Here is a 24128-nt window from a genome sequence, read left to right as displayed (position 1 = left end):
GAGATACTCCTTTACTCCTCTGATTCAACTTGGGCCACAGAATAGAAAAATGCTAGAGTCATCTTAGCAGAAGATGGTACATGCACTCTATAGGTTGTAATTTGTTTCTGAGTTTTATCCAGTGATAATACACTGTAAGATGCATGAATAATACATAGGGGCCTGAACCTAGGTATTCTGCCTCTCTTTTACTTGTTATCTGGGGTTCATCAATGCAGCACAAGAGAAATTGTTATGGTGGGGAGAATGATCAGAACAGAGCAATCAATGTGCTCTAGGTGAAACTAGATGAAATTCAATGCAAAGCAGGACTATTCTAGACTTAGAGCTAAAGTCCGAGCAAGATGTTTATGCTGTTAGTTCATCATCTTGAAGAATGTAAGGATTTGTCTGTAGTACTGCCTTGATTTTCCACTGTGTGGCCCTTGTGAGAGCCATCCTCTCCATGGTTATCAGTGTTGTTTTCAAGAACAGTGAATTCAAGTTGGGGCTGCTTAGTGGACAGGAAGACTATAGAGAAAATGAGGAGGTGAGAGGCCTGGACTATGGCTCAAAGACATTGTAGGCCTGTTATATCACAGATGGAGAATAAGAATGGATACGTGAATGCCATTCTGCAATGTCCCTTCCAAACTTCTTGTCCCCTGTGAAATCCAAGGGCTGCAAACACCCCTATGAATGTCAGGGTGAATGTGCTGTAGCTGTGTGAGCTGTCTTCTGTAAAGACAGGTACAGATCTTTGATTACAGAAGAAGTTTTACCACAGCAAGAACTGAATAGGATTTACAGGATTTGGCCTAGAAATTGAATATTTTTGCCACCAAAGTTTTATATACATTTTTCATGCTCTAAATTAAGCTTTGGTTCACATAATCTATTTTACCTCCTTCCTTACCACCACTCCCCCCACCCCCCACCCCCCCGCCCCCAGTCACAGTTTTACTCATAGTGCAGCTGGGACATTTGTCTTGTAACAAGGAGGATCTGATAATCATGAGATAACCCAGATTTATGCCCGTAGTGCTGAAGCAGTGCCATATTTGTGAAAATAACTTAGGAGAAACAATATGCAGCAGATGTGAAGGTTTTACCTTCGCATTTAAGTAGGTTTATACTGTCAGCGAGTGTGGGCTTAGTACAGCCTGACAGTTTTAACTTACCAGATGTTCCATGTGATCAAATAGATGCTATACAGCTGTTTCCCATTCTTTCTACTGGGCTCAGATAAATACAAAGTAAATGCTCCGGAATATGTTTACTGTATTTTGGCTAGTGCTGCAGAGAACATACTTTTATCTATAGGCACCAGTAATGCAGGGAGAAACCAGAGGGGCTGCAGGAAGGCTCATTTTCTGTTACTGTGAGGAAAAATCAGGAGCAATTTGGTTGAAAGAACTTTGATGATACTAGCTGGGGAGGGATGAAACACAGGTTTTTCATTTTTGGTGGATTATGTGAGATTAGTCACCATATTTATGCACTGCAAAAAGTGACTTCTGATCTCTGGGCAAGCTGTGACTCTGCAGGCTGGAACCGTCCCCTGGGCTGACTGTCATTCTTCCAGTGGTGTTTAACTCTTAGGGGAACTGGTGGGTGCAGTGGGAGCAGTCATCCCATAGGTAGCTAAACTAATCCCAGCATGGGCTATCAACACTGGAACGGAGACCTGTCTCCTTCTCTGGGCACAGGCAACTTGCCCCAACTGGCTATTTGATGTGTTTTTTAAGACGTGAAGCTTCTGGGTGTCAGTCTAAGCAACTACTCTCAAATGTATCAAGACTTAAAGGACCAGGTTACATAACTGCCACACCTGTCAACTTAATTCATTAACAGAGCAGCTAAATAATAAAAACCGAAGTTTCATTTCCCTTCACCTGCTTTTCTGCTTGTTTCTCCTTCCTCCCCCTCCAACTCCCTGTGCTCCTTAGCCCTTTGACCTTACTGCTGCCTTCTTCCCTCCTGTCACTTCCAGCCTCCTGCCTTTTTACACCTGGGAAAGTCTTCTTCTTGTCCAGGGGCCTTCCTTGTTCTTTAAATCCTTCTTTAAAACCGTCATCCTCAGGCAGAGGATTTACTTTCCTCTTTCATTAATAATCTCTTCAATATTTCTTGACTGCTCTGTTATTTTTGGATTTATAGCCTAGTCTTGCAAATGTTTACAGGCAAGTAACTGTTCAGTTAAATTGAGAACATTCAGGTAGAAGTTTGGAGGACTGAGTTGTTCATTGATAAGGTTTTTGAAATGGGAATATTTCTCACTCTGTAAAATGCAGTGTTCCTTTATGATTCTATATACATTGTTACAATAAACATTTGTGGCTTCAGAGGAGCACTGGAACATGCATGTGGATAACTTTGGCTTTTAACTTCTATTCCCTAACTCAAGGTGCAGAACATGTTCTCAGAGATTTTTAAAGGCCATGAGCAAACTTAATGATATGACTTTATACCCAGAATCATATGAGAAGACAGGTACAAGCTATACCTTTGATCTTGGTGACCTTCATTGTTTTGTGTTTCAGTATTGATTTTTCTTTCAGGAATCTCAAGCATCTGGACTGCCTGCCTACATAAAGATTGTAGAAGTTGGGCCAAGGGATGGATTACAAAACGAAAAGGTAATTTTCATCGTTTTTTTGTTTGTTTGTTTTGTTTGTTGTTTTTTGTGTGTGTTCTGATATGGATATCAGTGTTATTTTCATTGTGTAAAACGTACATGCTGCTAATCATGTTTTTTCTATTATGTACTATATATTTATTTCTTTTTATATTAATAACTGTTTTGTTTATTAGAATAAAAGTATATTACTATGTAGGCAGGTGTTAAATAGTAAAATTTCTTTCTATACTTGGTTAACTAGCCTTTCTGTTTCTCAACTGCCATATCTTATTCTGGAATTTATCTCGTCAGTCAATAACGTGTCATGACATGATTGGTAATGCAATGAAACACTGGCTATCTTCGTAGTAGTTCAAGCTTCCTTCTTCATCTTTACTTCTTTCATGCTGGAAGTGCTACTATAGTAGAAATAGTAGAATAGGTTTTGTCATGCTTCCTCCTGAACAGGCATGGAGAAAAAGAAATTGCTCTTTTGGTTTTGATATTATTTGCCTGAAGTTTGGTAGGGAAGCATGGAAGAAGATTAAAAGAGACTTTAAAATAGGGTACATGTATCAAAACAGTCATCTGTTTCCACAAACAGGAGGATAGGTGAATAGTTTTGCATATATTGGTGTGCTGATACCAAAGATGTTAGTAGCATTAAGAGAATGGAATTACTCTGTCTCAGCCCTGGAGCTTTTTTCTCTCCATTTCTCTCTGGTTGGACTATTCTGTGTTACTATTTCCTTTGTTGCTTCCTTGCTAGGTTGGTGTTTGGTTACTAAGAATTAGTGAGGCCAGATCTATAACCTGTTACAGTGGTTATAAAAGTGCTTCCTCATTCTTTTGTGGTGGACAAAAAAGGGAGTAGGATCATGTATACTGCCTGATGCTTTCCTTATGTATTAGCTTCCTACTATCAGGAAACACTACAGTTATGGTATAATACACGAGTATAGTTCATTATTTTAAAAAATACGATTGTTTATGTACTGAGAACATTTCATTTACAAAAGTCTCTTACTGAATGAAATACTGTACTATAGTCTGTCTCCATGTCCCTAGGTGATAGTCCCAACTGATATCAAAATTGAGTTAATCAACCGGCTTTCCAAAACAGGCCTTCCTGCAATAGAAGTGACCAGTTTTGTTTCATCCAAATGGGTGCCTCAGGTATGTAAAATCATCACCATTCAGAACTATTTCAATTTATGTTTAAATGCCATTACATGCAGTGGAGTTTTCCAGTAGTGCATAGCCTGTATAATTATGCAAGAATCAGATACCGTTGTCCAACACAATTTAGGCAGCTTTCAAGTTTTATGCTTTTATTTAGGTTGGCTGAAGTTGGGATAATTATTAAAAAGCAGTCAAAATTGAAGAAGAGCCAGTAAGCTGTGCAGAAAGCTGCTTAAATCCCTAATTTAGCAGCAGCAAGAGCAGGTTGCTCCATAAGGGAAGGGGAAAAGCCAAGCACGGTACTAAGGAAGCCAAGACTGTAGCCTTGTTGACTAGAGGGCAATCCAGCAGTCTGTGAGAGCAGTGCAAATCTGGTGAGGGTAACCAGGGCAGCCAAGAGTACACACACTCAGGTGAGTTCGCAGTGTTGCAGCAGGTCCCAGTTTAAGCTGGGAAGTCAAGTCTGGTAGACATAGTCACAATCCAGTCAATAACGTACACGACAAAGCATGGGCTTGGCTCTTGCTCTGCAGCTGCGTTATTTCTCAGGCAGGGAGGGAGCATGAGAGTGTCTCAGCTTAAAAGTTGCTGTGAAGCTGTGAAGCAACTTTTGCTATGAAGTTGAGTGAAAGGGGAGGGAAGGCCACTCCTTAACAGAGCTGTTTTGGGGAGCCTTTGCTGATCCACTTTCCAGCTTTTTTTGATGAGCTCCACAGCTCATTGAAGCTTCTCAAGTTGCTGTCTTATCAGTGAGCTGGTCTGGAGTGCAGGAAGCTAAACTCTTCAGCAGGTAGCACTGCTGGCCTGATCAACAGAAATGCTAGGAGTACAACTTGTCATGATTACTACATAGGGTGTATGTGTGAATATGTGCAAGGGACAGTAGTATATGGGGAGTGAGAGAATTGGCCACAGGATGCTGAAAGGGGTTAAGAGGTGTGGGGATGATAGATCAAAATTGTGAGTAAAGGGCAACTGGGATAGAAGATACTGATTGTAGTTATAGGGATAAAGATTTGAAAATATGAAGCAGTTGGGATGCAGAGTACTGAGTTTGAGTATCCAGATGAAGGGCATTGAGTCTTATCTCTGGGAAATAGTCATGGTGGAGGGGACTTCTTGTGGAAGCAACACCAGTTCAGAGATCCAGAGCAGGAAAACCTAGATGCTTGTGCAAACTGCATAAACTTTCCGCGAGTGCTCCCTAGCACCAAACCAAGAGAGCAGACTCCACACGCCTGTGGAGTTGTGTGGACTACTGTGGAAGCGTGAGTCTGCCCTGAAGCCAAACACCTATTTTTGAATGTCTGCTGCACTTGGTACATTTCTGTGTATCTATCCACCATGTGGTCCTCCTTTTTGAGTTTGCTCATAACAGGGCAATGACTTTTTGCAATTAATAATACAGAGAAAATACAATCAATGATAATTTTGAACTGTGGAATGGAAGCAAATAAAGTACTTGTGCATTTTATTTTGCTGTTTATCTCTGTAAACATTCAGTTATAACTAAGGAGTTTGAATGATGATGTATCATTAATATAACTTAATGTTGTTCCTACCTCTTTTCTACTCTTCCAAGGACAAATAGTCATTGATGTAAACAAGAAAGGTAAAAACCCTTTTTTTTTTTTGCTGTTCTTTTTCCCTAAATGAAATTTCATTTTCCATATTTAAAAGTGTGTTTGGAAGATCTAAATCTGGGACTTTCGTATATGTAGCAGTAGTTAGTCACGTTAATTATTTTGCAGATCTAATGCTCTCTCAGCCAGCCGTACTGAGTTTTGATGAATCATGATAATTTTTTCATTATTTTTCCAAAGTTAATTTTTACACATGGTGCAATTCAGCAGAAATCCTAACCTTTCTGAAGTCAGCAGCAAAAATCCATTGTCACTAGGGGTGGGAGATTTTCTTTTGAGATTTAACAAACTTAATTATTCCCTGCAAGTAAGAAAGTAAGTCAGTGCTTGTCTATATAATTTAAACTAATTTTCAAGAAATTACATGTTTGCACAGAAACATTTAAGTACTTATATGTTTAGTGAGGACTGTGCAAGTTATTTATATAATAAAACATGAAATTAATTTGAGAAAATACTTTAACATTGTTTATTGCAGATCTTTTGTCCAAATATATATAAAGTTTGTCTGTTTTAAACTGAGAATATGTCCTCGGCCTGGACTGTATTCCTCTCAGGAAAACAGTAAAATCATACTTATTCATGAATTAGCAGAGCAAACTGTTCAGCACTCTGAAGGACTCCTTTGATTTATTTCAGTGTTCTTGGGATCACTAAGGAAGGGTCTAAAGAAAGGATGATAGGAAAAGTGAAGAGCAACAATGCAGAATTTCTTTGGTGTTGATGGAGGGGCAATGATATTGTGTCCTTTAAAAGTGACTAGGCTAAGTTTTTCCAAGTGCCATCAAACTTTGGCAGTTACAGCAGCAGAGAATAATGTAGGTTTTTAAATGTTAGAAGAAAAAGGCTAAAGCAAAGGTGGATTTCTTCCTTTCTAGTTTAATTATTTCCTTTTCCTGTGAGCCATTAGGAGTACCAAATTTAGCAGAGGTTTGTCAGTCTTGGAAAAAAATGAGCAATCTTTTCTTATCTTAAATTCATGTCTGAATACTTTATCTTAATGGCTTAATTTGTGTTTTTTATTTAAATATTTTTTAAAAATGTTTTTTATTTAAAAGATAAGATTGTGTTGCTTTGATAGGGAATGCAGTCTCGACTTTGCTCCTTTTTTCTTTTCATAGGTCATGGGAATAGAATTCATGGTTATGTTTAGATCATTCATTCACTTAGTTCTTTTTTTAGTATTTTAAAGCTGTTTTATGATTTCCCATCCACTGTTTTTCTTGGCACAGATTTTTTTAATGAAAAAAACTAAAAAGAAAAAGTTCTACAGTAGCGAGGTGCCATATAAAACAGGATCCCACACCTATAACCTAAATGGCCAAAAATTATAAATACCTACCATTAGAAAGATTATTTTTAAAGAAATTTGGAAAATAAAATATTTTATTACAATTTGAAACCTTATAACATGCAATATGTGTTAAAATGGGATTTTACTTACAGGAAAAATAGTAGCGGGACAAATGTAATGCGTATAACGTTATTCGTATCTGGCAGCTTTATACTGTGGCAGCTTTATACTGGTTAAAAAAGTGTCATTTTTTGGTTTTTAATGTATTTTAAGTCAGGCTATAATTTCAAAGTGTGGAATTAGTTCCAGCATTTACCGTTTAATTAATCATTTGGTTTCAAGCATTGTTCCTTGCCCTGAGAAATGTAGACATTATTTTTATTAAATTAAGGAATGAAAAAATATTCATAAAAAACTAAGGTATTTACCAATGTTTTTTGTGAGGCTATCAGATGTATTAGGTGGTCATACTGATTTAGTTTATGTAGAAGCAATTACAAAAAGTTGATTTGTGCCATCACTTGTTTCCTGATGAGAAATGAGTTGTGTCTGGCTGTAAGGCACTTTTCATAGCACACACCTGCTTCATTAAAGATACATGTTGAGTTTACATTTAAGGAGACATACATGCATTTTTCTGATATTTTTAATCTATTCATTTTTGTAGTAGGAAACCAGTGACAGGAAGAATTCAGGTTGCCAGTAGTATTGTCACTTAATAATCTAGTATAATTTAACAACGCATATTTAGAATTGGGGTACTGCAGAGTTATCAATAAAATGTCAATTGAGAGTAAGGAGTAACAAAAGCTTTGTAGTTCATATATCTTTTCATACGGTACCCCTTAAATGACTTTTCATCAGTGTGGATAGAATCAGAAATCCAATTTAATACTGTTTGCTTGGAAGATTTTCTTTTGTGAGAGCTGATCTAAAAAGCTTTTAAAATACACTATTATTTTTTTTAAACTCAGAATCTGTAAAACATGAAATAAGAGGGATATGTTTTATCCACTGTATTGTTTCTAGGCATTGCCACTTTTAAAATAATACTAACTTTTCCTCCACTTCTTTCAAGAAAATATGCTTGTCTAAATAATCTATAGTTTATGACATGAATAAGACTTTGATCCCTTTTCTTGATTAGTATATGGAGTATATTTAATCTTGAGTGAGAAAAGTGGAGAAATATTTTAAAAAGGAAAAGTTTCTTTTGTGAGGGGAGACTGAAGAAAACATGCTTGAATAAAGAAATGGTCTTCTTTTGGAAAAAAAATAATCTGAGTGTATTAAAATGTTACATGACACAGAGAACTGGATTTTGCCATATTTTTAAGGATAAACTTGTGATTAGTCTTTTCAGATATGCTGATTAGAGTATTGAGTAATTCAGGTTCACTTATGCTTAAAGATTGTGAGGTCTCATTTATCAGAGTGCTGACATTTTCAAGATTTAGATAGTTTTAAAATGTCAGTTATTCTGTTAATTCCAGCTATTGAGTCAGTTAAATTAAGTTTAAATTTTCAATAACAGTTGATGATCAGCATGATTGCAAGTCTGTCAATTTATGGTGCAAATGGTGTTTTTACAGATACATGTAAACAAACCCACTTTTGAAATCTTAACCCCAGTTCTGTATTCATATAGAACTGGAAAGCTTGCAACTTAACCTTTTGAGTATTGACTCAAAGGTTAAGAAATAAAAAAAATAATGCTTGTAAAACATCCATTTAACCCCTTCACTGCTATACTTTTTGTTAGAACTGTATACCTAATGAAGGCAAAAGCATAGTCTAAGCCAATTTCTGCTTATCTGTGTAAAATCAGAAAATAACTCCTGATCAATAAGAATTGTTTGTATATTTCAGATGGCAGATCATAAAGAAGTAATGAGGGGCATTGAACGGCATCCTGGAGTCCAGTATCCTGTTCTTACGCCTAATCTTCATGGTTTTCATGCTGCTGTAAGTGCCTTCATGAATGTCCACAACTGCATCTTTCATGTTTCAGATACTTTCTGTTCTGCAGCATGTTAGTTATTTAATGTCATGTAACCTGTCCTGTTAGAACTAAACTATAGCTTTTTAAATGAAAAACTTTGTTTTCATTGTGAAAAATGGGCAAAATCATGATGTTCTATATGTTTATATTTTAATGGAAGTATTGATCAGTCTTTTCAAGTTCCTATAAATGACACTTGTGTATAAAGAGAAAGACAGTTCCTTCTCCTTCTTTGATTTGTTGGAAATGTTTCGGAAGAATGTCTTTTATTGGAAAGTAGTGAAGAAGGAGGAAGGAGTCACTTATATGAAAATATTTTATAGGAATGTATTAGATTTCTTAAATGATGCACTTCAGTTTTGTAGAGATTGAAAGTTTAAATTTTTTCAGTTCATTATATTTATTCAATAGTTCAATAACTATTCAAAATTATAGACTCAAAATGTTTGGAATTGCAAAAATGGAGCAGTTCAGTCTTATTGAAACATACATACACACACATTGCTAGTCACATCTTTACACTTTTCTGTTTTATGAAAATTTTTCATGCTTCTATGCTTTTGTCTTGATATAGGACAAGCCATGTTTGGAAAGCATACTGCTTGATAGACATCTGTGGTATAGTCTATCAATCCTTCAGTTCCTGTACTACGTATGAAATTTTTCTTAAAATTCTGTACATAGGCAAGTTAGCTATCAATATGCAGATTGATAGTGCCACAACTTTGCAATAGTAGCTTGTATGAGTTGATTAAATCTGCCGTATCTCTATACCGTATTTAGTGATATGATGAAAGGAAAACAAGGCAAACATAGTTGTAGGTGATTGCCGAGTTCTTTCTTGCTGCTGTTTTTTTTTTAAATTTCTATTTGAAAGGGTATTTGTTTCTGTAAGTATTGCTGAAGCTTGGACATTACCCTGCAGAAGCAGAGAGTACAAGGAAAAGCTCCATTCCTTTTCATAGAACAAGAATATTCTCACTAGAGAATGAGAATTAATGAATTGGCTATTCTCCTAAGGTTAAATGTTTGGTTCTTCTATCATTTGGCTTTCAGCATTCCAGTTTGCCTCATGTTATTAGCTGATTTTACTGAGTATGGAGGTACTGAGTACAAGCTGAGGTTAATTGCCTCTTCAGTGAAGTCTCCACATTTACACATTTTCTAGACTGGTATTTGCTCTGAGAATTTTTCTCAGCAGACTCTCACAGACACATTTTCCGTGTGATTCGTATTGACTATGACACTAAGACCAATGGAGGCCTTGATCCTAGAGCTGGCTCTAACAAGGCAATCCCTGTTGGTTATTGTCGCTGCTCTAGGCACATGCAGGCGCAGAGCTTTCCTAAGCATGAGAATGACTTCCTGGCATTCATAAGGAACGGGCTTTGTACAGAGGATAAATATTTCAGAATTGTTATATGATCTTTTCCTTTTCTGAAAAATTAATACAAGTATCAATCATTGTTATTTTTGTAGTTGGTTCATGTGATTTCCTTTTGTAATACCTTAATCATTTATCACCTTAAAAATATGTTTTCCTAGTTGCTAAGAAAAAGAAGGAAATGTACCATAGTGAATGAACTCAAAATTTAATTCAATCTGGTTTTATGCAATAGATTTAAAAAAAAACTGGAATTAAATGTATGTTTTAAGTATGGATTATGTACTTATAATGTACTTAAAATTCTAGAATGTCTTACAGAATTAAGTGCTTAACAAAATCTTTTAATGTAATGTTATGATTCAGTTTTATTGAAATGTATTTTTCAGATTGCAGCGGGGGCCACAGAAGTCTCAGTATTTGGTGCAGCATCTGAAACATTTAGCAAAATGAATATTAATTGTTCAATTGAAGAAAGCATAGAAAAATTTGAAGATGTTGCTAAATCTGCAAGGAATATGAATATTCCAGTGCGTGGGTAAGTATAAAGATTCTTAAGTAATACAGAGTTGGTGGAGTTGCTGTTACAGGAGGCATTTGTACAGTAGGAAAGTAATAATACCAAATTTTTACATTTTAGATGTATTGAAATAATAGTCTTAATTGTGATTTTTGTTTTGTTTTTAGGGTTTTTTGGTTTTTTTTTTTTTACAGTTCCATATATTTAGTAATTTTTCTGTGTGTTTGGTAACTACTAATAGTGACTAGCTTTTTCTAGAAATTTAAATGAGTAAGCTGTGTGTATAAACATACCCAGTTTATTACACAAATTTATTGTTATTTTTGTCATCACTGATGACAGAATAAAATCTATTTTGTGCTGCTGTGAATTCATAACGCTATTGTCTGCACCTTAGAAAAATACCCTGCACGCTTTTATTTTATTATATTATTGATAAAATATCACTTCATACACCATAAAATCAAGGTATAAATTTACTCCTAAGAAAAAAAATATTCTTAATATAAGTTATTCTGAAAACTTCAGGTGTTGAAATGTTTGGAGCCTCTAGTGCATGAAACTGGAATTGTCCAGTATTCTTCTTTCTCTAGAGTACCTTTTTTTAAACTTGAAATGATCCTGAATGTTACTCACTCTTGAATATTCATTTCATGTCCATTTTCTTTTACATTACACAGAGCTACTTATCTAAGATTATTTGTGAAGTTCCTTGTGAATTCAAAAAGGCTCACATAGTTTCAAAGAGAAACTCAACAGTGGGATTCCTTGAGGATTGCTAGTAATGCATACTACATCATTCTCAGGCAATACCTGGACTTGAAAATAGGTAGTGGTAGATACCTCAGAAGCAAAGTCTAGGAATACTGGGATCTCCCATTCCTTCAGAAATAGGTAATCCTACTGCTCACTTTCTGCACAATAATGTGGTAGTTTGAGCATTTCCTGTGAGAGAGAGGTCTGATTTGTAGTTACACCTCCGTCTCAGAGGATCACAGAGTAACAGAATGGTTTAGGTTGAGAGGGCCCTCTGGAGGTCATCTTGTCCAACCCAAGGATTTTAACACACATGTAAGGATAGTTCACAAATGCTTGGGTCCTTTTTCCCTGGCCTGGTTATAAGTTTTGTATGGAAAATGACTGAATCAAAAAGTAAGGAGTTTCATTGTATTAAGAAACAGTAACTTGTACCAGAGTTTAAATATTTTAACTAGCTTCTAATCTGTCAGGCAGAGTCAAGGCTTGTCTTCCTGACCATCTTATAAGAGGTTTGTTGTTTAGAAGGTCCCTGTCCCCACTGTTTGCCACATTTTTCTGATACTATCTTCTGAGCTGAGAACATAACTATGGGTGTCAACAAATGGACTTTACAACTGGTTCAGAACATGTGAACCACAGGTGAAAAAGAAATCCCTGTGGTGTACTTTAGATTAATGTTGGAGCTTCCTATGTCACCTTACCATCTGTCCACTAGTTTTCACATGTTTAGGGAAGTGGCAACCTTCTGGTTTTTCTTTTTCCCACAGATTGTATATCTAAGGCATTTGTAACATGCCAGTGACAGTTGTGGCACTTAAACACTGATGTGACAGAAATCACTGTTTCAATGATAGCATTCTACAACATTCCCATATGTTTGTTGTCTGTAATCTGATGAACTCTGTGACAGGTGATTTTTTTGCACACAGCAGAAAAAAATGATAAAGTAGCAGGATGAGAAGGCATGTACAGAGAAGAAGTAGGAGGCAGAAAATGGTCAAACAGAAGCAGAGCACACACACAAACAAAACAATATTTTAATAATTAGTAGGAAAAAGAAAGAAAACAACACAAGGACATACAAAGAGAGAACTATCAAGAACCAGGTAATAAAGCAAACAGAAAAAAACAGTAGCACAGAGGTGAAAAAAAATGGGATGAGGTGATAAAAAATTATAAAAACTCAAAGAAAATACAATCAGATTATGTTTTAAAAGTGGTTTATGGACCCAGAACAAAGATCTGTAATTTCACTTCAGCATGCGCACCCTAGCAAACTTCACAGAGTACATGCAGGATAATTTTATCAAGTCTGTTGTGCCATGTGCAGTCCGTTACACAATGCTTCAACAGCGGACTGCGTAATACCAGATACGCTACACAGTGAACAGATTTGAAGTCACGAATGAAAGTCATGTAAGTTCACTCCAGCTATAGCTTTCTTCCTTAGGCTTACAGTTGTAAGAAAAGTGAATCATTCAGAAGTTGGAAACCATTGACAGAATCATTTGATTTGTGGGATTATAACCAAGTAAAGAATCCAATTAGAGAGGATAAGTATATTGAAGAGAAACTACATTTATATTTATGTGTAGCTATCGTCATCGCATGATATTAGCTTGGGAACTAATTTGTCTAGTGAAAATTAGAGGTTGAGGCATGAGGAGATAAGATGCAGGATTAACATTACACTTCAATGAATCAAAAATTTTAGGAGAGGACTTGCTGGTATTTGTCGCTGGTATATCAGGGGGATCTAACATAACTCAAAAATGAAGTAGCTAATCTGCTAGAAATCTGACGAAGATCTAAACTGAAGAATATGGAGCCTTATGTCTTAACAAAAGAAGTAACTAAGGTAATAATTCTGACTATCTAAACCATCCACTGAACATGGATTTAAGTATATGAAAATATTGGAAAGACTTTTGAGCATGTTTCAAGTTAGAAGATAAAAGAGAACTGGTTAACACAATCTGTTTGGACTTTGAATGCACTTTAAAAAAATCCCTCACGGAGATTTTGATGAGGCAAAATAGTACTTAATGAGAAATAAGATGTTTCTATGGATCAAGGATTAGCCCCTTGTAATTTATGTAAATAACAATAGATACAAAAAATGTATTATTAGGCTTTGTGCTGCAAGGTAGATAAAGCTGTGGACTATATGGACAAGGATTTGTATTCTGTGCAGTGAGAATCAGTGTTTTGTTTTTAATCACCCTCTTAGAGATTGGCTACTTTTAAAGAACCATGGCCAAAACCTTCAGTCTTTGCTCAAGCAAGCTTCCCAGGACTACACATTTTGGCTTCTAATAAAAATTTTGTAGGCTAAATATTTTGATTTAATTACTTAGGCAATAAAAATATTAATATGCATAAATTGTATTTATATTAATTTCAATATGGATATTGTTTCCTTTCTAAAGCACTATTATTGTTTAAAGTTTTATTTATTTGCAGGAAATGGATAATTTAGTGCCTTGCCCTAAGTTCTTATGTGTGCAGTTGAAAAATACTTCCAAAAATAATTTTAAGGGGTTCAAATTTTATTTCCTATTTTTACTGGCAATTTAGAATTTATGTAGTGAGCATAAATCATTGGCAATCCTTGAATCTTATGAAAAATGTACTCAAGCAGTTGAAACTAAACTTTAAGCCTTTGCATGTCTTAGTGTTGCTACAGCTGCACTAACATTGACTCCATCATCATCCAGAAAATTTATGTTGTCAGCTGTCACATCTAGAATCTGTAGCACAGTACACAGTTTTCGAAATGTTTCCTAAACTAGTTGAAATGTTTATGAAATCTTGTGCATGGTCTTAGAAGTTAGACTATTTATTAGCATCATAAAGGGTTTTTTTTTTTTCATATTTTTACATGCATAAAAACTTTACAATAGCATCTCTCTGAATCAGTCTGTGAAGACATCCACTCAAATCAGTTATAAACTGTATGACCAACTAATTACTACTATGCATACTTTGTGTCATTTGAAATGACTGCTAGTTTTAGAACTGCCTAATTCAGGTACTGTTAAAAATATCACATCCTTTTCATTGATTAAAAATGAAGTCTAACAGACAGGAGTGATAAAAAACCTGTGACAAATGCTAATTGTAAGTAGTCACTTGGATTCTGTTTTAACTTAAATGTAATTGTAATGTACAAATAAAGAAAATGTTAAGTAAATTCCACCTAAGCTAGAGTATTCCAACTTAATGTATTCCAAAATTTAACAAGACACAGAAATTGCAATTAGTACAATAGAGTAGTATGGTAGTATTACTCCCATACAATAGTGTGGGAGTAAGGATTGGTTTTTCCTCTTTTCCACAAATGATACTTCATTACATACTTCATGTCCTGTGACAGTGGAATGAAGTCACACTATCATCTCCCTCTTAAATATTCAGCTTTGTATACGACAGTCTTAGTCCTAATAAAAATTAACTAGGAATAGAAGGGCTGAAAGCTTGTTGATTTTGTTTCTCAGTTGGTTTTTTTTTTCCTACTAAAACACGCTTCTGCATGACCACCAATTAAAAACTGTATTTTATGTCTCAGTCCTGAAAAATTGTCATTTGAATAGCCCTTTTGAGGCCATTTGGACTATTTGCATGTGCGAATCTGAATGTAGATGCAAATGTTTAGAGGTTTGATGTTAGAAAAACAGATGCAATTGTTTATTGTAAAATAACTCCAGAAGCATTTCTTTACAAAGCTGCTGCTTCATAAATTATGTGTAATGACACATTAATTTAAACTGGTGTATGTAATTCGTTTATAGTGCTGTGTCTTTTAAGAAGCAGTATGGTGAACTTAAAAGCATATTGAAATGTGTCAATAGTTGGATTACATCTGTGTTTATATCCAATTCAAATACTGGTTGCTATATTTGAAATATAGCAATATTTTTTCCTATGACAAGTAGATATCAAACAATTGTATATAATATTATTACTACCTTTTATATTATGTTATAATAAAGGTTACAGGTTACTATATATAATTTCTTGTTGACTGTAGGACATAATTATTATTTTACTTTCATGCTAATACAAAAGGTAAGACACAAAATAGCAGAAAGCTAAAGAGAAAGAGTTGATTTTAGTTATCTTTATTTTGTGCTAGTGATGTTTAGATTTATTAATAATAAAAAATCCAGAAAACAAATGTCGAAGACCATACCAGTTTTATTTTAGAATATTTCGTAAGAAGTCATTTCAGAAACTAATATGAAGTCTGTTTTGTTTATAAAGAAAGATTCTAATTATCTGAAACTTCTGCTTATCAAGAAAAATCTGATCTTTATAATTCCGTTCAATAATACTTTTTTTTTATTTTATTACAGCTCATAACTAGCTTAATTCAAGATATTTGGATGGCCTTGCAATAGCATATTTTATACACCTAACTAAAAGTGCCATGAGATTAAGTTTTGCACGAATTGATACAGTTTAAAGTTGCCTATGTTTCACAAATACAGACAGAAACTTTGAACTCATACTCTCTGGTATTCTGGAGTACTAAAGGCTGGAGTACACATGTTTTTTCACATTGCTTTAAACCCCCATATTTAGACTACATTGTGTAGTTTAGCATAGTCTCGATAATATAGATAATAGGATGATTTATACCATTATCACTTCTTTAGATAGTAAAACCAGTTTAACACCTTAATGTCACTGTAACTGAGACCATATTTGTTATTGTGGGAAACACAAAATATAGATGAACATTTAATAGACTCGGAAGCAACATATTTTGGTATGTGAATGGTAAACAAATCTACAGGGTTGCACAGTCTTAAGCCAGCTGGTCACAGTCCCCTGGAGAGGTTTGAGAAGCCGGAGACTTCTGGGATGTGGAGACTTGGTGCATTTCTCTGTACTGGGGACAGATTAAGGAAGGGATGTAAAAGCCATTGTACTAACTCTATCATACTAGATGACTGCATGATGTGAGAGATTTTCCTTAGGAATAATTTTATATCAAACTTTACCCATTTTTTTTTGTACTGCAGGTAGAAAATAATATTAGCAGGCCAGAAGAAGAGGTGCTTTAAATAAAAATAAAAATTAAAAAAAAAAAAAATAAAGTGGGAGACCTATGAAAAATAATAATGATCGCTGTTTCTTCTTAAAGGGTAGCATAAACTCGAAATGTTAGTATGAAATTATGAAGTAACAATACTGTGTGTTTGCTGGTATGTTACTGATTGGTCCATGAATAATTTGATATAATTATTAGAAGTGGTCCTTCATTATAGTACAAAACAGCATTATAGTACAAAATAACAGTTTTATTCTGCTTCTAGACAAATTATTTTCTAGAACATAGTTCAGAATTTAATATTGTTTTGTGGACGTTATAAAAATAATAATAACAAACATTACTGTCGAATTCACTTTGAAGAGCATGTATGTGACTTGCAGCTGGGCACTAAATACATGGAGAGGTATTTCCTTGTTTTTTTTTTGTTTTTTTTTTGTTTTTTTTCTTTGTTTTTAATCAAATGTGGAAAAAAAATCCTGGCCTTATTTACACATTTAAGCTTGGCTTGGAGATTCTATTTCTGGAAGAATCTTCTTTCCCCTCTTCTTTTTATTTCCGCTCTTCTTACAGTAAAGATTGTCTGGTTTTTAACAAATGGCTTCCTTTGCAAAGAGACAGTATATATCAATCTTGATAATGTGAATTCACCAAATGATAGGCATATACATTTTAGCACGAACATCCAATAAAAATAAATACATCTGCAGCGAACATGGTAAATTATATGCGAACTTACACTATAATAATAAACAGGAAACAGCAGCATCTGAGTCTGCAACTGGCTTCTCAGGAGGCTTCATGCTTCCAGCTGTGGTAGCAGCTGTGGGTCTGGCTCTGGAACGCTTGCTGAAACAAGCTGACAAAGGGCTGATTACAACATGGAGTTCAGTTTCTGCTTAGATTCATTTTCCTTTTAACACACTTTGGTTATGAAATGTTTGCTCATTTAGCCTGTTTGTGGTTTTATATCCTGCACTTCACAGTCATTGGGCTGCTGTGGTGATTATCACCATTCCTAGTGACCTTGATCATGGGGACCTTATACTGTCTATACCATTTGTGGAACATTGTGATTTGGTTTTGGCTTACTCGAAGAAATTGAAAACTTTCTTCCTCTTCCTTCTCCCTCCCCATCCCCAGAGGCTGTTCAGCATTTTTGTCCAAAATATTACACAGTAAAGTTTTGGGAGTTTATTTTTTTGTTTTTATATACATAGAAAACAATTTAGAAGACCAAACAATACTCACCTGCAGTGCAGAACAGGCAAGAGACTGGATAAACTGCCAAGTCAAATAAGTAGAGTAATTCTTTTTATCAAAGGGAGGAATTCTGATTTCACTGAACGTGAATGAGCAAAACAGCATTTACTCATGTTCCTAAAGCAGCTCTATAGATATGATCACTTATTGCAGGTCCTTGTTTCCACCTCTGGTTGCATGGGCTCTTTTCTTGATTGCATGCTAAAGATGCAGTTAAGCTGCTAACATGTCTGGCCTTGATTCAGCAAAGATTTAAGCACATACTTAGAATTAAACACTTCCATTGCAGAGTCTGCTTTGTGAACTTCCAGATACTTGCTTCTGCTCTTGTACTGTGGGGTGTCTCTGGTGAACATCCTGAGACCAAGAGAGTCTTTTCCATTACAGTGTCTTTTTGTCTTTTAGTCCTGCCATCTTTTTAGAAAACAGCTGTATTCTCCAATTTAACTGAATCCCCAAATTAAATCCCAGTTGCCTCTGTAACTCATGGCTCAAACTCTTCCCTCTTTTTCCCTCTGCTGCTTTTCCTCACATAGGATCTTGTGTTTTCTGTTAAGGAAAAATAGATAACAGTATGCTCTTCCCTCTGTCACTGTCTTCTTGCTCTCCCCTAATCCTTTCTCTTTCTCCTCCACTGTCAAAGCAGCAGGAGTTTCTTGTCTACTTGCCATCTGTACCCCTTCCACTTGCCCAAATGACCCCATGTTCTGTTCTCCCTCTCCCCCCCCCCCCCCCCCATTCTCTTTCCTAACCCCTCTCTGTCCTCTGACTCTTTTCCACTGCAATATAAGTAAGCATTTGTCTCTTAAAAATTGCACCTTTGACCCTACTTGGTTCTTCATATCATATTTCATCGCCTGTCTTTTCTACATTCCAAATTTCATTGAAGGCGCTGTTTATAATTACTCTCTGGAGACCTTTCTGTGGTTCCCTCCTGTAACTCCTACACTTTGGCTTCTGTTCCTTGCTTGCAACTGCAACAGCTCTCACCAAACTCCCTGATGACAAGATCTCAGAAACAGTAGTCTTATCCTCATTCTTCTTGACCTGTCGGTAGTGTTTGCTGCAGTTGACCAGACTCTTCTTTAAACTTATGTCTTCTGTTGCTTTCTGTGGCTCTGTCTTGTTAGCTTGCTTCTTCCTAAGTAGCTCTTCAGCATGTTCTTCAAAGTTGTCCCCCATTTTGAAGGGGTATGGGTGAAGATCTTGGGACCCTACTTTGGCTGATTTTATTGTGCTTTTAATGCCTTATGAGTTATTACATACACAAAAAAGAAAATGTAACAGCCAAACGTATCTGTAGATAACAGATCTGCCTTTCTGCTCAAATTATTTCCTCTGACTTAAACTTATTAATTCGGAACCACAAAAATGTAATTACAAAGCATCCCACCTGGTGCTGCCTAAAGTCTAGGTGTCTTGACAGTGCTCAGGCTGGACACATAATTATCTTTCCTCTTTCACAGGCATGCATATTTTCTCCTTTCATATAGAGTGTCTGTACCCCTGCTAGCTGTACTCAGCCCTTCCCTGCATCTGTTCCAGTTTGCATTACTTTTTCTACTAATTACTCAGATTGTATCTCTTGTCCAATAAAAATATAGCAAGACCTTCTCAAATGGAATTAATACTTTTAATCCTCTATTAAAAATGCTTGTGCTGATATATTTTTGGAGTGTATTTTACTCTTTACAGCCTCATTTTAAGCATTTCACTTTCTTTGTTGTCATCAGCTGAGTCCCATTTCTAGTGCTCCGGTCCTTTCTCCATGTATTCCCTGTGGGGTTTTTTGTATTGACAGTACTGAGAAATTTATAATGTTATCACCACAACTCCATTTTTTATGCCAATACATTAAATGAATTAGATAAAATTCTGACAAGCTCATCCTTGATGAACTCTGCTGAAAAGCAGTTCTTTCACAGGACTTTGTTCTCTCTCTGGTAGGAAGATCTTTACCTGTCACATTCCTTCAGTAATCGTAATTTTCTCCAGTTTAATATTGAATATCAGATACCAAGATAGATTATATCTGTCATATTTTCCTTGTTTAAAATGTCAGTCTAGTTGCAACAGTGTAAGCATGCAGAGAGTTCATAATCTCAAACAGATTTGTACAGTATAGTAGGCAGATTCCTCAGGTCACCGCATACTTTCATACCCCAGCAAGCCCAGCTGAATTATGTGAGCTCAGGCAAGTTTCTGCTCACTGGTGTGAACCACAGGGAGTATTCTCTTGTTCTCTAGATACCTTTTGGCCTGCTTTTACTTTTGTTCACCCTACTCAATTCCAGATGTCATTCATGCCACATTATCACTACCAAATGCACGTCTTCTTGATCTAACATATGTAGCCTCTAGGAACATGTAAAGATATGTGTAATTAAAGGGAACATGTGCAGATACTCACTGTATGTTTTGCATTTACTTTGTATGTAGTATTGTTCTTACTTTATAAGTGCTGTGGCTGATGTTGCAAAATAATTTCAGTAAAAGTCTGTGTATTCACTACCTCTAGGCACTGTACGATTATGTAAAAAGCAGTCCTTTGGGTCTGAAAGTTTTCATGCTTGGTTTCATTTGAAAAACTGTGTATGCATTAAAAATTAGGGAAATTATCCTGAATTGTTTTGAGTTATGTGTCATTGAAAAGCAGGGCAGTGTTTAACTGTTAACAGTAGCTGCTTTATAATCTTTAATGTAGATAAGAAAATTTAGGATTTTGAAACTTAAACGGTGGCATCTAAATTGGGGGTGACATTTAATAAAGTCTGTGGCCAAGTCTCAAAAACCTGTTTTTCATAATGACATATGGATAATTGAAATCATGCCTAGTAGGCATCTGGACTAAAATGAGCAGGATGTAATGGACCCAACCACTTTTGTGGCAACAAAATTAATTTGCATTTCTTTGTCAGGGCTAATCAAGTTCTCCTTGAGGTCAAATTTTGCTTCATTCTTATTGCTGCTTCCAGTGTGCCAACACCATACCTTCATGTAAGGGATGGGATATATTCTGTGCATTAAATTGTTGACTTTTTTTTGTGTCACAATTTGTTTTTGCCTATTATGCATCCTAATTTTACATTCTATCAGTTTCTCTTTCAACTGCAAAGAAATAATATATACTTTACCCTACAGACCTTGACTACCTACAAACTAGCATTGGTTCAATCCCATTTGTGTTATACAGTGTATAATTTTGCATTATATTCTTCAGTATTGAGGGAAGGGGAATGATGGGGGTTTGATGAAGGCTCTCATTCTTCTATTAAGCAGTTGAGCCACCTCCCACTGGAACTGGGGCTCTGCCTGCCTCTGAATCTTTTGTAAATCCCTTTTATTTTGAGTTTCAATGGCTGTTTCTAGTTAGTTTAGTCCTATTCCTAATCAATTTAAGATAAACAATTAGAAGTTTAACTGGAATTTCATGAGTCTTAATTGTCATTAAAAGAGGGAAATTTAAACCAAATTCTATGGTAACACAGCATTAGGACTCAGCAATGGAGGCTCGGTTTGGCTTTTGAGTTTTGAGCTTTGTGAAACCAACAGCTGCTGAGAGACAGAGTCTGGCTTCTCAATTTCTTCTTTTCCCAAAGTGTACCTGAACTACAGCTTGCAATGGAGCTGTGATTCTTCTGGGAGACTGGGACAGAAATACCAGTACAGAGGGAGAGGCTGAAAGCTACCCTGTTCATCACAATTCTAATGGCTTATGAGATGATGGGGTTGTTATAAGTTGCTTGGGTCCATGTGTTGCTCTCTAGGATCCGAGTAGCTAGTACAAGGAAGAAAGTGGTATTTTCCTCTGATGCCTAGTGTGGGCCAGGCAAGGCAAAACTTGAGCTGGCTCTTAGAACTTCAGAAGGAAATGCCAAGAAAAATTGAAGTCTCCTGCAGCCGCGTTTGGTTGGCTGCATTGCCAGTCCTTTACAACTTGTGACATACATTAAGCATAAAGAAAGCTATAAATCTGTTCTATTTTTTAAAACAAAAATGGATAAACCTTCTATTTTAATCTGATGTAATTCTAACTTTTCATTCAAATCTTTATTGACTGGCTTAAATATTCAAAATTATGTTTAATATTTTTTTTGGTTTAATGTAGCATGGAGAGGCACAGATGTGCATCTATAAAACAGAACTATCTTCGTGTGTTCTTTTTATTTTAGGTATGTGTCATGTGCATTGGGATGCCCATATGAAGGAAACATCATACCAGCTAAAGTGGCAGAAGTAAGAGTGAACTTCTGACTTGTCTTTTTAATGAATCAAAAATACATTTAAGATGTCTATAAGTAATGTTCTCTACCTAATCTTAAAAGATCTTTAATGGACAGAATTTAAGGAAAACAAACACAAAATATAGCTAATGCTAAAACTGGGTTCATAACCTCACTCAACCAGATGCAGTGACATCTGAGGAAAATAGTATATTTTGAATGTTATCATTCATGAGAAAAAAAATACGTGCTGTTTCCTCCAACAAGAAGGTTAGGAAATGCTCAAGGAAACAGACTCAAGCACATCTGTCAGTGGACCATGTTGTATGAGAAGATTTCCAGCACCACCTCTTGCAAAAGGTATCTGCTTTTAAATCCATTTTATGTTGGCATAAGCATACTGGGCTGTCAGCTGGCAGAGCCACTGCTGCAACATTGTGCTTCTGGTGAGTGTCATGTGATTGACACATGAACCAAAACTCATCCCCAACATAATTTCTTAACTTGCTATACTGCTATGATGGAGTTGTACCTTTGCTCCCTGCTCTCTTTTCCCGTTTAGGATAAAAGAGAAGGAAGATGTCTTAATCCAGCTTTTATTTATTTATTTATTCCTAACAGAGGAAGACATGAGTGAAACCCAAGTGTTAAATTTTGCAGAAAGGCAAAGGGGGCATTAAATCTGAAATGGACAGTAAAGAAGAAAGTGGAGACAGAATTCAAGAAGCACACAGCAGAGCACAGTGGCCTTCCATCCTGGAGAAAGACTTGTCTTCTCTGTTGCACTTAATCACTTATTTGTTGTGATCTGGCAGAATCTTCAAACCACTTTTTTTTTTTTCTTTGGCACTTGAAGCTAGGCAGCATTTGTGTTCTGTGTGTGTGGCTTTCAGGTCATGTTTTCCTGCATCTTCTTCTAGTATACATTCCAGATGAAACTTGTGATAATACTTCTCCCACAACAACCGCATATACTCACACTCTTTGAATAAAATAGCTAAATTGGAAGGTACTCAGTATTTCCAAATTAATTGGGTTTAATCTGAAGTGAAAGTTAGAAGTGACACAGCTTTGGTTAGAGCAGTGATGACAGATTCAGCTGTGCTGTTGGTAAATTGCTTACTGCAATATCATGTTCCCCAATCGGCTTTTTTCCATGTGTTGCTTGTGTTTTAAAACTAACAACCACCCATATACAGTAGAGCTCCTTTTCAGTTTGCCAGTGGCAATGCTATTTAATGTTCCAAACCTGCAAACTTTTCCTCACAGAGCTGTTTTCTGTCTTCATCCTAGTGAGTGTCTTCTCATATACCTGTACATCAGTGTGTATGTGTTTAAGAAAAAAAGCTACCTCATGAGAGTTAATAATTCAGGCCTTGATTCAGCAAGCATTGTTGTTTATATAGAAGCATCTGGTGAGCTGTTAATGGATTTTATGTAAACACATGCACTCATCGTTTGCTGAATCAGAATTATCAAAATTACTAGCCATGTTGCTAAATTCTTACAGAGAACTGCCACACGGGTCATCATTTTTTCTTGGCATGGGAGCATTTTGACTCTCTTGACTCTGCATTGCAATCAGCTACAAATGAAAGGTTTAGATTGTTTCTTTGGCAGCCAGTAACAGCGACAATTTTTTGACTGAATCAGAAGCAATTAGGAGAAGTGGATTATTAGCCAGAATACATGCATTTCTGGCATACTAGATCCATAACTGTTTTACACATAGTTATCTAGTGAGTGCAAACTTCAATTGCCTTCAGGCTTCTAGAATCAGATTTATCCGTATGCTTCTTTATTGTCACCCCTACCTGCCATTTCTGATCTCTTAAGCAAAACTGCATAATCCTTTATAATCACTGTTAGTGCTTGAAATGGACTCATCGCTTAACCATTTATCATCCTCTGGTTTGTAAATTTCAACCTTAGGTAAATAAGGCTTGAAAGCTGTTGGAAGCACTGTATAACATCCTTGAAGCCAGTTGTGTTATTCGTTGTCTTCCAGTCGTATACTTGGCTGATTTTAGTTTTCTGTCTGCTTCTTTCTCTCCTTAGCTTTTGTTTAACCTAGAGCAGTGAATTCATTCAAATATTGCTCATCATACAGGCTGATCAGGCCACAGAAAATGTACCTACCCTTTTTTTTTGAGTATTGTTGGGCTATCAAAGTTTCCCTTACAGCACAAGGACTACAGTGTTG

General features: G+C 35.8%; 1 protein-coding gene across 10 annotated transcripts in view; it reads left to right on the top strand.

The window, feature by feature from the left end:
- The window catches only part of HMGCLL1 (3-hydroxymethyl-3-methylglutaryl-CoA lyase like 1), an 81692-nt gene that overhangs the window by 20842 nt on the left and 36722 nt on the right, over positions 1-24128 (top strand). For 8 of the 10 annotated variants that reach the window (XR_008972746.1, XM_057414050.1, XM_057414047.1 and 5 more), the window contains 5 exons: positions 2541-2618; positions 3668-3775; positions 8588-8683; positions 10494-10642; positions 21875-21938. Coding sequence is in view for 9 of the 10 variants with exons in the window: in XM_057414050.1 (XP_057270033.1) it covers positions 2541-2618; positions 3668-3775; positions 8588-8683; positions 10494-10642; positions 21875-21938 (495 nt within the window). In the remaining variant the exon portion in view is untranslated. Of the gene's footprint in view, positions 1-2522; positions 2619-3667; positions 3776-8587; positions 8684-10493; positions 10643-21874; positions 21939-24128 lie in introns of all 10 variants that reach the window. The other 2 variants (XM_057414052.1, XM_057414049.1) reach the window with 2 other exon arrangements.

The sequence above is a fragment of the Pezoporus wallicus genome, unplaced genomic scaffold, assembly GCF_028554395.1.
Source record: "Pezoporus wallicus isolate ANWC-B61680 ecotype Strahan unplaced genomic scaffold, APGP_CSIRO_Pwel_v1 contig_6428, whole genome shotgun sequence".
NCBI classification, from domain to species: Eukaryota; Metazoa; Chordata; class Aves; order Psittaciformes; family Psittacidae; genus Pezoporus; species Pezoporus wallicus.
The sequence above is the reverse complement of the archived record's forward strand: the minus strand, read 5'-3'. Positions and strand labels throughout refer to the sequence as shown.